Here is a 14,871-nt window from a genome sequence, read left to right on the forward strand (position 1 = left end):
AGTTCAAGTCTGAGTCCATTATTACCCCAGATTTATAACTTGGTTTGTAGGTTTTAGAGCGAGACTCTGGAGGTGACGCTAACACTGACCGCTAACACTGACCGCTAACACTGACCGCTAACACTTTCTCTTTGTTTCAGTGACGAAGACGATGATTTCAGTCTTGTCTGAGTTCAGCTGGAGAAAGTTGTTTTGCCTCCACACACTGACTCTGGCACCAGCAGGAGGCCCTCTGACACCAGCAGGAGGCCCTCTGGCACCAGCAGGGGGCCCTCTGCCACCAGCAGGAGGCCTCTGGCACCAGCAGGAGGCCCTCTGGCACCAGCAGGAGGCCCTCTGGCACCAGCAGGAGGCCCTCTGGCACCAGCAGGAGGCCTCTGGCACCAGCAGGAGGCCCTCTGGCACCAGCAGGGGGCCCTCTGACACCAGCAGGAGGCCCTCCCTCTGGCACCAGCAGGAGGCCCTCTGGCACCAGCAGGAGGCCCTCCCTCTGGCACCAGCAGGGGGCCCTCTGCCACCAGCAGGAGGCCTCTGGCACCAGCAGGAGGCCCTCTGGCACCAGCAGGAGGCCCTCTGGCACCAGCAGGAGGCCCTCTGGCACCAGCAGGAGGCCTCTGGCACCAGCAGGAGGCCCTCTGGCACCAGCAGGGGGCCCTCTGACACCAGCAGGAGGCCCTCCCTCTGGCACCAGCAGGAGGCCCTCTGGCACCAGCAGGAGGCCCTCCCTCTGACACCAGCAGGGGGCCCTCTGGCACCAGCAGGAGGCCCTCTGACACCAGCAGGAGGCCCTCTGACACCAGCAGGAGGCCCTCCCTCTGACACCAGCAGGGGGCCCTCTGGCACCAGCAGGAGGCCCTCTGACACCAGCAGGAGGCCCTCTGACACCAGCAGGAGGCCCTCCCTCTGACACCAGCAGGGGGCCCGCTGGCACCAGCAGGAGGCCCTCTGGCACCAGCAGGGGCCCTCTGGCACCAGCAGGAGGCCCTCTGGCACCAGCAGGGGGCCCTCTGACACCAGCAGGAGGCCCTCCCTCTGGCACCAGCAGGAGGCCCTCTGGCACCAGCAGGAGGCCCTCTGGCACCAGCACGAGGCCCTCTGACACCAGCAGAAGGCCCTCCCTCTGACACCAGCAGGGGGCCCTCTAGCACCAGCAGGAGGCCCTCTGACACCAGCACGAGGCCCTCTGGCACCAGCAGGAGGCCCTCTGGCACCAGCAGGAGGCCCTCTGGCACCAGCAGGAGGCCGGTCCACACACTGATCTGTTGGATGCAGTGACAGAGTGAATCCACTGGGCGGTAATGACTCAGTCCTGCAGCATCAAGACTGCTCTTCTTTAGGAGAGGCTTCATGACCACTCCCCCTGACCCCTCCCCCTGCTCTTCATGAGACAGTACTCACAGTAGTATGAGACAGTACTCACAGTAGTATGAGACAGTAGTCACAGTAGTATGAGACAGTACTCACAGTAGTATGAGACAGTACTCACAGTAGTATGAGACAGTACTCACAGTAGTATGAGACAGTACTCACAGTAGTATGAGACAGTACTCACAGGAGTATGAGACAGTACTCACAGGAGTATGAGACAGTACTCACAGTAGTATGAGACAGTACTCACAGTAGTATGAGACAGTACTCACAGTAGTATGAGACAGTACTCACAGTAGTATGAGACAGTACTCACAGGAGTATGAGACAGTACTCACAGGAGTATGAGACAGTACTCACAATAGTATGACACAGTACTCACAGTAGTATGAGACAGTACTCACAGTAGTATGAGACAGTACTCACAGTAGTATGAGACAGTACTCACAGGAGTATGAGACAGTACTCACAGTGGCGAGTTTCTGCACGTCCTCGTCTGATGCTCCTAACGAGGCCAAACCGATTTCCTGAGAAAACTGAGCGAACTTTGGGTCGGCGAGAAGAGGGACGTGTCCAAGGAGCTCGTGACACGTGTCCCTGAAGAGACAAGAGGAAGAGACCAGATGAAGAGACAAGATGAAGATGTACATGTATACTTGTACATGTATACTTGTACATGTATACTTGTACATGTATAGAAGATTTTTGGGGAGCAATCTGGGTCTCATTTCCTGGTGTTGTGGACAGCTGAGTAGTTCTCCCACATGTCAATCATTACCTGCGTCCTACTGCACACCTGCCGCCTCGTTCCCATAGCAGCACGTTTCCATGGTTACACATGTGTGGTACTCTCGGCTCGGGTGTGTACAGCGGGTCGGGTACTCACGGCTCGGGTGTGTACAGCGGGTCGGGTACTCACGGCTCGGGTGTGTACAGCGGGTCGGTGCTGTGGCGGATGTACTGAGTGCAGTTAAACACACGATACGCCAAACCGGCCAGAAAGTCTCTCGGAGACAAGTATCCTGCGACCGGGCGAACGGTGAAGCCCGAGCGCTCTGCAACACACCAGACACAAACACCGCTCTGAAAAACATCTACAACGTCTATAGCATCTACAGCAGCTACAACGTCTACAGCAGCTACAGCATCTACAACGTCTACAGCAGCTACAGCATCTACAGCATCTACAACGTCTACAGCAGCTACAGCAGCTACAACGTCTACAGCAGCTACAGCATCTACAGCATCTACAACGTCTACAGCAGCTACAGCAGCTACAGCATCTACAACGTCTACAGCAGCTACAGCAGCTACAGCATCTACAATGTCTACAGCAGCTACAGCAGCTACAGCAGCTACAGCAGCTACAACATCTACAGCAGCTACAGCATCTACAGCAGCTACAACGTCTACAGTATCTACAACGTCTACAGAATCTACAACGTCTACAGCAGCTACAGCAGCTACAGCATCTACAACGTCTACGGCATCTACAGCAGCTACAGCAGCTACAGCAGCTACAAAGTCCACAGCATCTACAACGTCTACAGCATCTACAACGTCTACAGCAGCTACAGCAGCTACAGCATCTACAGCATCTACAGCATCTACAACGTCTACAGTATCTACAGCATCTACAAAGTTTACAGCATCTACAACGTCTACAGCATCTACAACGTCTACAGCAGCTACAGCAGCTACAGCATCTACAGCATCTACAACGTCTACAGCATCTACAGCAGCTACAGCATCTACAGCATCTACAACGTCTACAGCATCTACAGCAGCTACAGCATCTACAGCAGCTACAAAGTCTACAACATCTACAAAGTTTACAGCATCTACAATGTCTACAGCATCTACAACGTCTACAGCAGCTACAGCATCTACAGCAGCTACAACGTCTACAGCAGCTACAACGTCTACAGCATCTACAACGTCTACAGCATCTACAACGTCTACAGCAGCTACAGCAGCTACAGCATCTACAACGTCTACAGCAGCTACAGCAGCTACAGCATCTACAACGTCTACAGCATCTACAACGTCTACAACATCTACAACGTCTACAGCAGCTACAGCAGCTACAGCATCTACAACGTCTACGGCATCTACAGCAGCTACAGCAGCTACAGCAGCTACAGCAGCTACAACATCTACAGCAGCTACAGCATCTACAGCAGCTACAACGTCTACAGTATCTACAACGTCTACAGCATCTACAACGTCTACAGCAGCTACAGCAGCTACAGCATCTACAACGTCTACGGCATCTACAGCAGCTACAGCAGCTACAACGTCTACAGCAGCTACAGCAGCTACAGCATCTACAACGTCTACAGCAGCTACAGCAGCTACAACGTCTACAGCATCTACAACGTCTACAGCAGCTACAGCAGCTACAGCATCTACAGCATCTACAGCATCTACAACGTCTACAGCATCTACAGCATCTACAAAGTTTACAGCATCTACAACGTCTACAGCATCTACAACGTCTACAGCAGCTACAGCAGCTACAGCATCTACAGCATCTACAGCATCTACAACGTCTACAGCATCTACAGCAGCTACAGCATCTACAGCATCTACAACGTCTACAGCATCTACAGCAGCTACAGCAGCTACAGCAGCTACAAAGTCTACAACATCTACAAAGTTTACAGCATCTACAATGTCTACAACATCTACAACGTCTACAGCAGCTACAACGTCTACAGCATCTACAACGTCTACAGCATCTACAACGTCTACAGCAGCTACAGCAGCTACAGCATCTACAGCAGCTACAACGTCTACAGCAGCTACAACGTCTACAGCATCTACAACGTCTACAGCATCTACAACGTCTACAGCAGCTACAGCAGCTACAGCATCTACAACGTCTACAGCATCTACAACGTCTACAACATCTACAACGTCTACAGCAGCTACAGCAGCTACAGCATCTACAACGTCTACAACATCTACAACAGCTACAGCAGCTACAGCATCTACAAAGTCTACAGCATCTACAGCATCTACAAAGTCTACAGCATCTACAACGTCTACCGGAGCTACAGCAGCTACAGCATCTACAACGTCTACAGCAGCTACAGCAGCTACAGCAGCGACAACGTCTACAGCATCTACAACGTCTACAGCAGCTACAGCAGCTACAGCATCTACAACGTCTACAGCATCTACAACGTCTACAGCATCTACAGCAGCTACAGCATCTACAGCAGCTACAACGTCTACAGCATCTACAGCAGCTACAGCATCTACAGCAGCTAAAAAGTCTACAGCATCTACAAAGTTTACAGCATCTACAACGTCTACAGCATCTACAACGTCTACAGCAGCTACAGCAGCTAGAGCATCTACAGCAGCTACAAATTCTACAGCATCTACAAAGTCTACAGCTTCTACAACGTCTACAGCATCTACAACGTCTACAGCATCTACAACGTCTACAGCATCTACAACGTCTACAGCATCTACAACGTCTACAGCATCTACAGCAGCTACAGCATCTACAGCAGTTACAGCATCTACAACGTCTACAGCATCTACAGCAGTTACAGCAGCTACAACGGCTACAGCATCTACAGCAGTTACAGCAGCTACAATGTCTACAGCATCTACAGCATCTACAGCAGTTACAGCAGCTACAACGTCTACAGCATCTACAGCATCTACAGCAGCTACAGCATCTACAGCAGTTACAGCATCTACAACGTCTACAGCATCTACAGCAGTTACAGCAGCTACAACGGCTACAGCATCTACAGCAGCTACAATGTCTACAGCATCTACAGCATCTACAGCAGTTACAGCAGCTACAACGTCTACAGCATCTACAGCATCTACAGCAGTTACAGCAGCTACAACGTCTACAGCATCTACAGCAGTTACAGCAGCTACAGCAGCTACAATGTCTACAGCATCTACAGCATCTACAGCAGTTACAGCAGCTACAACGTCTACAGCATCTACAGCATCTACAGCAGCTACAGCATCTACAGCAGTTACAGCAACTACAACGGCTACAGCATCTACAGCAGCTACAATGTCTACAGCATCTACAGCATCTGCAGCAGTTACAGCAGCTACAACGTCTACAGCATCTACAGCATCTACAGCAGTTACAGCAGCTACAACGTCTACAGCATCTACAGCAGTTACAGCAGCTACAGCAGCTACAATGTCTACAGCATCTACAGCATCTACAGCAGTTACAGCAGCCACAACGTCTACAGCATCTACAGCAGTTACAGCAGCTACAACGTCTACAGCAGGTACGATATTTATCACGATTTGAATTGTTTAATCCTGTTTGTAAGTCGTTTGTGACCAGAAGAACCAGTCTCTGCTCGTGGTAAACCGCTAAATCTCCCCCGTGCGACTTTAGTGTTTGATGAAATGTTCCTGATGCAGATGTAGAGCTCCTGCACCATGTGACTAAGTGTGTGGAGGAAGAAACCGCGGTAACCAACGGCAACGAGTCTGACATGTGGCTTTTTGGTAACGAAATAAGATGAGAGATTCCGCGCCACGAACGACATAAGAAGTGACGCGTTTTACCCCGGAGGAAGGTGGACACGTCCTGCAGCTGGGGGACGTTGTCCTCGCGGTAGCCGCACAGCTTGGTGAGCAGGGGCCAGTTCTTCAGGTACTCTCGACAGGCGTGAGTCGGGTACAGTTTGGACAGCTCCCTGAAGACCACGCCCCAAGTCCTCACCTCGTCTGGCGTGTACTCAATACGCGGGATCGGCTGCCCACTGGGAAACGGGAGGGCGGGTCAGGACGCAAAGCGGGACAAGGACAGATCTAAACCAAGACTAAAGACGGTCTAAACCAAGACTAAACCATCCCCCAAGTGAAAGAGGGTTTAGGACAGCAACGTTAGAACTGAAGAGAGACTAAAGGAGAGAAAAGTTAGGACAAAGCCATTTGTCAAACCAAGTAGCACTTTAATTTAGGCTTTATGATATAAAAGGCTATAAAAGGACCATATCTGGACTAAACCTGGACTGAACCAGGTTTAGACTCACTATTTGTAGTTCATGGCGACTTCCACAAAGTATTTCCTCCTCTGGCGATAAACGTTGTCTTTAAAGCCCTAAAACAGGAGAAAAAGAAGGTCAAGGCCAAACCAGGTCTGAACCAGGACTAAACCAGGACCAAACCAGGACTAAACCAGGACTAAACCAGGACTAACTCAGGTCCAAACACACTTAAACTCACTGGGTGGTCAGCGTCCAGCTCAGAACCGTACATCAGGACTCTGTGAGAACATTGGTCCAGCTCTGAGATCTTCATGGGAAACCAGGGCACGTCCTCTCCATCTAGCATCAGCAGAAGCATCAGCATTAGCTTTAGCATTAACATTAGCAGTAGCCTTAGCATTAGCATCAGCATCAGCATTAGCATTAGCATTAGCATCAGCATCAGCATCAGCATCAGCATCAGCACCAGCAGTAGCATTAGCATTAGCATTAGCATCAGCATCAGCATCAGCATCAGCATCAGCATCAGCATCAGCATCAGCATCAGCATCAGCAGTAGCATTAGCATTAGCATTAGCATCAGCATCAGCATCAGCATCAGCATCAGCATCAGCATCAGCAGTAGCATTAGCATTAGCATCAGCATCAGCATCAGCATCAGCATCAGCATCAGCATCAGCATCAGCATCAGCATCAGCATTAGCATTAGCATCAGCATCAGCATCAGCATCAGCATCAGCATCAGCAGTAGCATTAGCATTAGCATTAGCATCAGCATCAGCATCAGCATCAGCATCAGCAGTAGCATTAGCATCAGCATCAGCATCAGCATCAGCATCAGCATCAGCATCAGCATTAGTATTAGCATTAGCATCAGCATCAGCATCAGCAGTAGCATTAGCATCAGCAGTAGCATTAGCATCAGCATCAGCATCAGCATCAGCATCAGCATCAGCATCAGCATCAGCAGTAGCATTAGCATCAGCATCAGCATCAGCATCAGCATCAGCATCAGCATCAGCATCAGCATCAGCATCAGCATTAGCATCAGCATTAGCATTAGCATTAGCATTAGCATTAGCATCAGCATCAGCATCAGCATCAGCATCAGCAGTAGCATTAGCATCAGCATCAGCATCAGCATCAGCATCAGCATTAGCATTAGCATTAGCATTAGCATCAGCATTAGCATTAGCATTAGCATCAGCATCAGCACCAGCAGTAGCATTAGCATTAGCATTAGCATTAGCATTAGCATTAACATTAGCAGTAGCCTTAGCATTAGCATCAGCATCAGCATTAGCATTAGCATTAGCATCAGCATCAGCACCAGCAGTAGCATTAGCATTAGCATTAGCATTAGCATTAGCATCAGCATCAGCATCAGCATCAGCATCAGCATCAGCAGTAGCATTAGCATTAGCATTAGCATCAGCATCAGCATCAGCATCAGCATCAGCATCAGCAGTAGCATTAGCATTAGCATCAGCATCAGCATCAGCATCAGCATCAGCATCAGCATCAGCATTAGCATTAGCATTAGCATCAGCATCAGTAGGCTCACACCTGCCTCCGAGGACCAGGCGTTGAGGGGCGTGTTGTAGGACAGGATGGTCACATGGTCCTTCAGGTGCTGCAGGAGTTCGTTGAACTCTTTCTTGGAGCAGCTGCAGTCGGCGAAGATCTCCACCTCGTTCAGGACTCGCTTTGACTCGCGAGACTCGATGTGGTTCAGGTTCACCCTGCGCTCCTGAGACACAGAGGGGGAGGAGTTACGGGTCAGATCTGTGGAGAGGCCGCACCCATCACAGCGCTGTTCCACCTGGAATGTTTCACTTTATACAGTCACATGTGAACTTCACTCGTTTCCGGTGGTTGTTGTGACTGTGCTAGCTTAGCTTTAGCTTGTTTGCTAACGACAGGGGGTGATAAAGGACACTTCAACTCAACATAACCATCAATTTCCTCAACAAACTCAGAACACACAAAAGAAAAGTGTGTGAAAGTCAGTGTCAGTGATAAATGTGAGCTTCAGTGAGACTTCTTTTTAGGTTTAAACTCAACATTTAGAGTTGTTGACGTGTTTGTTTGTTTGTTTGTTTGTTTGTTTGTTGGACTGGCTCTCCACAGTCCACTTTAAATCTGATCAAGTCTGTTTTGTTATAAATGATCAAATATCACTGGACTTTGAAAGATAAAACGCTTTAATCGCTGAAGTTATAGATTCACGATACGTACTTTCTGCTTTTGAAGTTAAAATAAGCTCATCTTTTAAGCGTACGACACTTTTACTGTTTGAACAAACCACATTTAAAGCTTCACGTTTCATGCACTAAATATAAAAGAGTATCTTAAAATCTCGACCTGGAAGATCCTGAGCGCTCGGACCAAACCGCCGACCTCGTTTTTCAGAGAGAAGACGACGGCCGTGCGCCCGGCGTCCGGCTCGCTCGCCCTCTCCGACCTCTCGTTTATGGGGCAGAAGGACGGACGCCGCGACTGAAACACAGATATGACATGTAATAACATAATAAACAACATGTAATAACATAATAATAACATTTAATAACATGCAATAACATGTAATAACATGTAATAACATATAATAACATAAAACTAACATGTAATAACAGAATAATAACATGTCATAACATGATAATAACATGTAATAACATGTAATAACATGCAATAATATAAAATATAATAAATAACATTTAATAACATAACATATAATAAACAACATGTAATAACATAACATAATAATAACATGTAATAACATAACATATAATAATATGTAATAACATAATAATAACATGTAATAACGTGTAATAACATTTAATGACATGTAATAACATGTAATAACATAATAATAACATGTAATAACGTGTAATATCATAAACATTACTGTCTTTGTTATAAAAGCTCTTTTCGTGTGTTTTAGAGTTTGGTCCAGACAAACACAAACAGAGAAATAAATCGTTTTAAATCGTCTCGTTGTGATTGGTCGAGATTTAATCGACGTTCAGCTTCAACATCGAAACTTTAAACTAATGTTTGACTCTTTTTACTTGGGTTTTTTTCACATTCTAATTATGAAATATGTGATTTTTCATCATTTTCCTGCAGTTGTTTGTTACAGAGCAAACGAGACAAAATCTGATCTGCAAAACTCAGATTTTTACTTTTAAACCACAATATTTCTATTTCAAGTGAAGTTTTTGGCCTGATTTATGGATTTATGCTTTTGATGTAAAATAACCTCTGCATTTTCTTATTTCATTCTATGTTTACACTTCAATATTTACACTTAATTACAATCAGACTTAAAGAGAAGATGGAATATTTATAACCCAAAGGCAAATATTCTGACTGAAGTACAGAAGTAATAAATAAAGGTTATTCTGGCTCTGGTCCCATGTGTCCACACTTAATGTTTGACTGGAGCAAACAGACTTCATTCAAATAGAAACGTGTTGACAGGTGTTGACAGGTGTTAACAGGTGCTGTGTGTGCGACAGGTGAAGCACGGACCAGGGTTAGATGTGTGATGTGTGCACAAGAGTAGTTTTTCCATTTTTAAAGATGTTTTTGTTATAGTCTCTATGAGACACAGTCCAGTCGCTCCATCTCTTCTTTTGGTCTCAGGGATATGATGTCTTTAGAGCTTTATACACTCTGAGGTGTGTCTTTAGAGCTTTATACACTCTGAGGTGTGTCTTTAGAGCTTTATACCACTCTGAGGTGTGTCTTTAGAGCTTTATAACACTCTGAGGTGTGTCTTTAGAGCTTTATACCACTCTGAGGTGTGTCTTTAGAGCTTTATACACTCTGAGGTGTGTCTTTAGAGCTTTATACACTCTGAGGTGTGTCTTTAGAGCTTTATACCACTCTGAGGTGTGTCTTTAGAGCTTTATAACACTCTGAGGTGTGTCTTTAGAGCTTTATACCACTCTGAGGTGTGTCTTTAGAGCTTTATAACACTCTGAGGTGTGTCTTTAGAGCTTTATACACTCTGAGGTGTGTCTTTAGAGCTTTATAACACTCTGAGGTGTGTCTTTAGAGCTTTATACACTCTGAGGTGTGTCTTTAGAGCTTCATACACTCTGAGGTGTGTCTTTAGAGCTTTATAACACTCTGAGGTGTGTCTTTAGAGCTTTATAACACTCTGAGGTGTGTCTTTAGAGCTTTATACACTCTGAGGTGTGTCTTTAGAGCTTTATACCACTCTGAGGTGTGTCTTTAGAGCTTTATAACACTCTGAGGTGTGTCTTTAGAGCTTTATACCACTCTGAGGTGTGTCTTTAGAGCTTTATACACTCTGAGGTGTGTCTTTAGAGCTTTATACACTCTGAGGTGTGTCTTTAGAGCTTTATACACTCTGAGGTGTGTCTTTAGAGCTTTATAACACTCTGAGGTGTGTCTTTAGAGCTTTATACCACTCTGAGGTGTGTCTTTAGAGCTTTATACACTCTGAGGTGTGTCTTTAGAGCTTTATACACTCTGAGGTGTGTCTTTAGAGCTTTATACCACTCTGAGGTGTGTCTTTAGAGCTTTATACACTCTGAGGTGTGTCTTTAGAGCTTTATACACTCTGAGGTGTGTCTTTAGAGCTTTATACACTCTGAGGTGTGTCTTTAGAGCTTTATACCACTCTGAGGTGTGTCTTTAGAGCTTTATACACTCTGAGGTGTGTCTTTAGAGCTTTTAGAGCTTTATACAGCTTTGAGGTGTGTCTTTAGAGCTTTTAGAGCTTTATACACTCTGAGGTGTGTCTTTAGAGCTTTATACACTCTGAGGTGTGTCTTTAGAGCTTTATACACTCTGAGGTGTGTCTTTAGAGCTTTATAACACTCTGAGGTGTGTCTTTAGAGCTTTATACACTCTGAGGTGTGTCTTTAGAGCTTTATACACTCTGAGGTGTGTCTTTAGAGCTTTATAACACTCTGAGGTGTGTCTTTAGAGCTTTATACACTCTGAGGTGTGTCTTTAGAGCTTTATACACTCTGAGGTGTGTCTTTAGAGCTTTATACACTCTGAGTTGTGTCTTTAGAGCTTTATACACTCTGAGGTGTGTCTTTAGAGCTTTATACCCCTCTGAGGTGTGTCTTTAGAGCTTTATACACTCTGAGGTGTGTCTTTAGAGCTTTATACACTCTGAGGTGTGTCTTTAGAGCTTTATACACTCTGAGGTGTGTCTTTAGAGCTTTATACCCCTCTGAGGTGTGTCTTTAGAGCTTTATACACTCTGAGGTGTGTCTTTAGAGCTTTATACACTCTGAGGTGTGTCTTTAGAGCTTTATAACACTCTGAGGTTTGTTCTTCTTCTTCACAAACAGATTGAGGCTCCACATTCTCATCACTTCATTGCAAAGTGTTTAACTCCCAGAGAAGAGGCCAAAATACTGTGATTAGAACAGGACTAGAACAGGACTAGAACAGGATTAGAATAGGATTAGAACAGGACTAGAACAGGACTAGAACAGGATTTGAACAGGACTAGAACAGGACTAGAACAGGACTAGAACAGGATTAGAACAGGATTAGAACAGGACTAGAACAGGACTAGAACAGGATTTGAACAGGACTAGAACAGGACTAGAACAGGACTAGAACAGGATTAGAACAGGATTAGAACAGGACTAGAACAGGATTAGAACAGGACTAGAACAGGACTAGAACAGGACTAGAACAGGATTAGAACAGGACTAGAACAGGATTAGAACAGGATTAGAACAGGATTAGAACAGGACTAGAACAGGATTTGAACAGGACTAGAACAGGACTAGAACAGGACTAGAACAGGATTTGAACAGGACTAGAACAGGACTAGAACAGGACTAGAACAGGATTAGAACAGGATTAGAACAGGACTAGAACAGGATTAGAACAGGACCAGAACAGGACTAGAACAGGACTAGAACAGGATTAGAACAGGACTAGAACAGGATTAGAACAGGATTAGAACAGGATTAGAACAGGACTAGAACAGGATTTGAACAGGACTAGAACAGGACTAGAACAGGACTAGAACAGGATTAGAACAGGACTAGAACAGGATTAGAACAGGATTAGAACAGGATTAGAATAGGATTAGAACAGGACTAGAACAGGACTAGAACAGGATTTGAACAGGACTAGAACAGGACTAGAACAGGACTAGAACAGGATTAGAACAGGATTAGAACAGGACTAGAACAGGACTAGAACAGGATTTGAACAGGACTAGAACAGGACTAGAACAGGACTAGAACAGGATTAGAACAGGATTAGAACAGGACTAGAACAGGATTAGAACAGGACTAGAACAGGACTAGAACAGGACTAGAACAGGATTAGAACAGGACTAGAACAGGATTAGAACAGGATTAGAACAGGATTAGAACAGGACTAGAACAGGATTTGAACAGGACTAGAACAGGACTAGAACAGGACTAGAACAGGATTTGAACAGGACTAGAACAGGACTAGAACAGGACTAGAACAGGATTAGAACAGGATTAGAACAGGACTAGAACAGGATTAGAACAGGACCAGAACAGGACTAGAACAGGACTAGAACAGGATTTGAACAGGACTAGAACAGGACTAGAACAGGACTAGAACAGGATTAGAACAGGACTAGAACAGGATTAGAACAGGATTAGAACAGGATTAGAACAGGACTAGAACAGGATTTGAACAGGACTAGAACAGGACTAGAACAGGACTAGAACAGGATTAGAACAGGACTAGAACAGGATTAGAACAGGATTAGAACAGGATTAGAACAGGACTAGAACAGGACTAGAACAGGATTTCAACAGGACTAGAACAGGATTAGAACAGGACTAGAACAGGATTAGAACAGGATTAGAACAGGACTAGAACAGGATTAGAACAGGACAAGAACAGGACTAGAACAGGACTAGACAAGGACTAGAACAGGACTAGAAGAGAACTAGAATAGGACTAGAAGAGAACTAGAATAGGACTAGAACAGGATTAGAACAGGACTAGAACAGGACTAGAACAGGATTTGAACAGGACTAGAACAGGATTAGAACAGGACTAGAACAGGATTAGAACATGATTAAAACAGGACTAGAAGAGGACTAGAACAGCACTAGAACAGGATTAGAACAGGACTAGAACAGGATTTGAACAGGACTAGAACAGCACTAGAACAGGACTAGAACAGGACTATAACAGGACTAGAAGAGGCCTAGAACAGGACTAGAACAGGACTAGAACAGGATTAGAACAGGACTAGAACAGGACTAGAACAGGATTTGAACAGGACTAGAACAGGATTAGAACAGGACTAGAACAGGATTAGAACAGGATTAGAACAGGATTAGAACAGGACTAGAACAGGACTAGAACAGGACCAGAACAGGATTTGAACAGGACTAGAACAGGACTAGAACAGGATTAGAACAGGACTAGAACAGGATTAGAACAGGATTAGAACAGGATTAGAACAGGACTAGAACAGGACTAGAACAGGACCAGAACAGGATTTGAACAGGACTAGAACAGGACTAGAACAGGACTTGAACAGGACTAGAACAGGATTAGAACAGGACTAGAACAGGACTAGAACAGGATTAGAACAGGATTAGAACAGGACTAGAACAGGACTAGAACATGATTTGAACAGGACTAGAACAGGATTAGAACAGGACTAGAAGAGGACTAGAACAGGACTAGAACAGGACTAGAACAGGATTAGAACAGGACTAGAACAGGACTAGAACAGGATTTGAACAGGACTAGAACAGGATTAGAACAGGACCAGAACAGGATTAGAACAGGATTAGAACAGGACTAGAACAGGATTAGAACAGGACTAGAACAGGACTAGAACAGGATTTGAACAGGACTAGAACAGGATTAGAACAGGACTAGAACAGGATTAGAACAGGATTAGAACAGGATTAGAACAGGACTAGAACAGGATTAGAACAGGACTAGAACAGGATTAGAACAGGATTAGAACAGGATTAGAACAGGACTAGAACAGGATTTGAACAGGACTAGAACAGGACTAGAACAGGACTAGAACAGGATTTGAACAGGACTAGAACAGGACTAGAACAGGACTAGAACAGGATTAGAACAGGATTAGAACAGGACTAGAACAGGATTAGAACAGGACTAGAACAGGACTAGAACAGGACTAGAACAGGATTAGAACAGGACTAGAACAGGATTAGAACAGGATTAGAACAGGATTAGAACAGGACTAGAACAGGATTTGAACAGGACTAGAACAGGACTAGAACAGGACTAGAACAGGATTAGAACAGGACTAGAACAGGATTAGAACAGGATTAGAACAGGATTAGAACAGGACTAGAACAGGACTAGAACAGGATTTCAACAGGACTAGAACAGGATTAGAACAGGACTAGAACAGGATTAGAACAGGATTAGAACAGGACTAGAACAGGATTAGAACAGGACAAGAACAGGACTAGAACAGGACTAGACAAGGACTAGAACAGGACTAGAAGAGAACTAGAATAGGACT

The 14,871-nt window shown here is 45.3% G+C and overlaps 1 protein-coding gene across 1 annotated transcript in view; it reads right to left on the minus strand.

Moving 5' to 3' along the window:
- Positions 1 to 2,283: 2,283 nt before the first annotated feature.
- LOC140349450 (tryptophan 5-hydroxylase 2-like) overlaps positions 2,284 to 14,871 on the minus strand; it is a 40,452-nt gene continuing 27,864 nt past the window's right edge. Inside the window, exons 2-7 of the mRNA XM_072435778.1 lie at positions 8,724 to 8,858; positions 7,926 to 8,109; positions 6,598 to 6,698; positions 6,405 to 6,472; positions 5,935 to 6,131; positions 2,284 to 2,423 (exon numbers count right to left, since the gene is read on the minus strand). Coding sequence (XP_072291879.1) covers positions 2,284 to 2,423; positions 5,935 to 6,131; positions 6,405 to 6,472; positions 6,598 to 6,698; positions 7,926 to 8,109; positions 8,724 to 8,858 — 825 coding nt within the window. The remainder of the gene's footprint in view (positions 2,424 to 5,934; positions 6,132 to 6,404; positions 6,473 to 6,597; positions 6,699 to 7,925; positions 8,110 to 8,723; positions 8,859 to 14,871) is intronic.

This window comes from Eucyclogobius newberryi, unplaced genomic scaffold, assembly GCF_026437365.1.
Source record: "Eucyclogobius newberryi isolate DKJ021-1_F unplaced genomic scaffold, fEucNew1.0.hap1 SCAF_7, whole genome shotgun sequence".
NCBI lineage: Eukaryota > Metazoa > Chordata > Actinopteri > Gobiiformes > Gobiidae > Eucyclogobius > Eucyclogobius newberryi.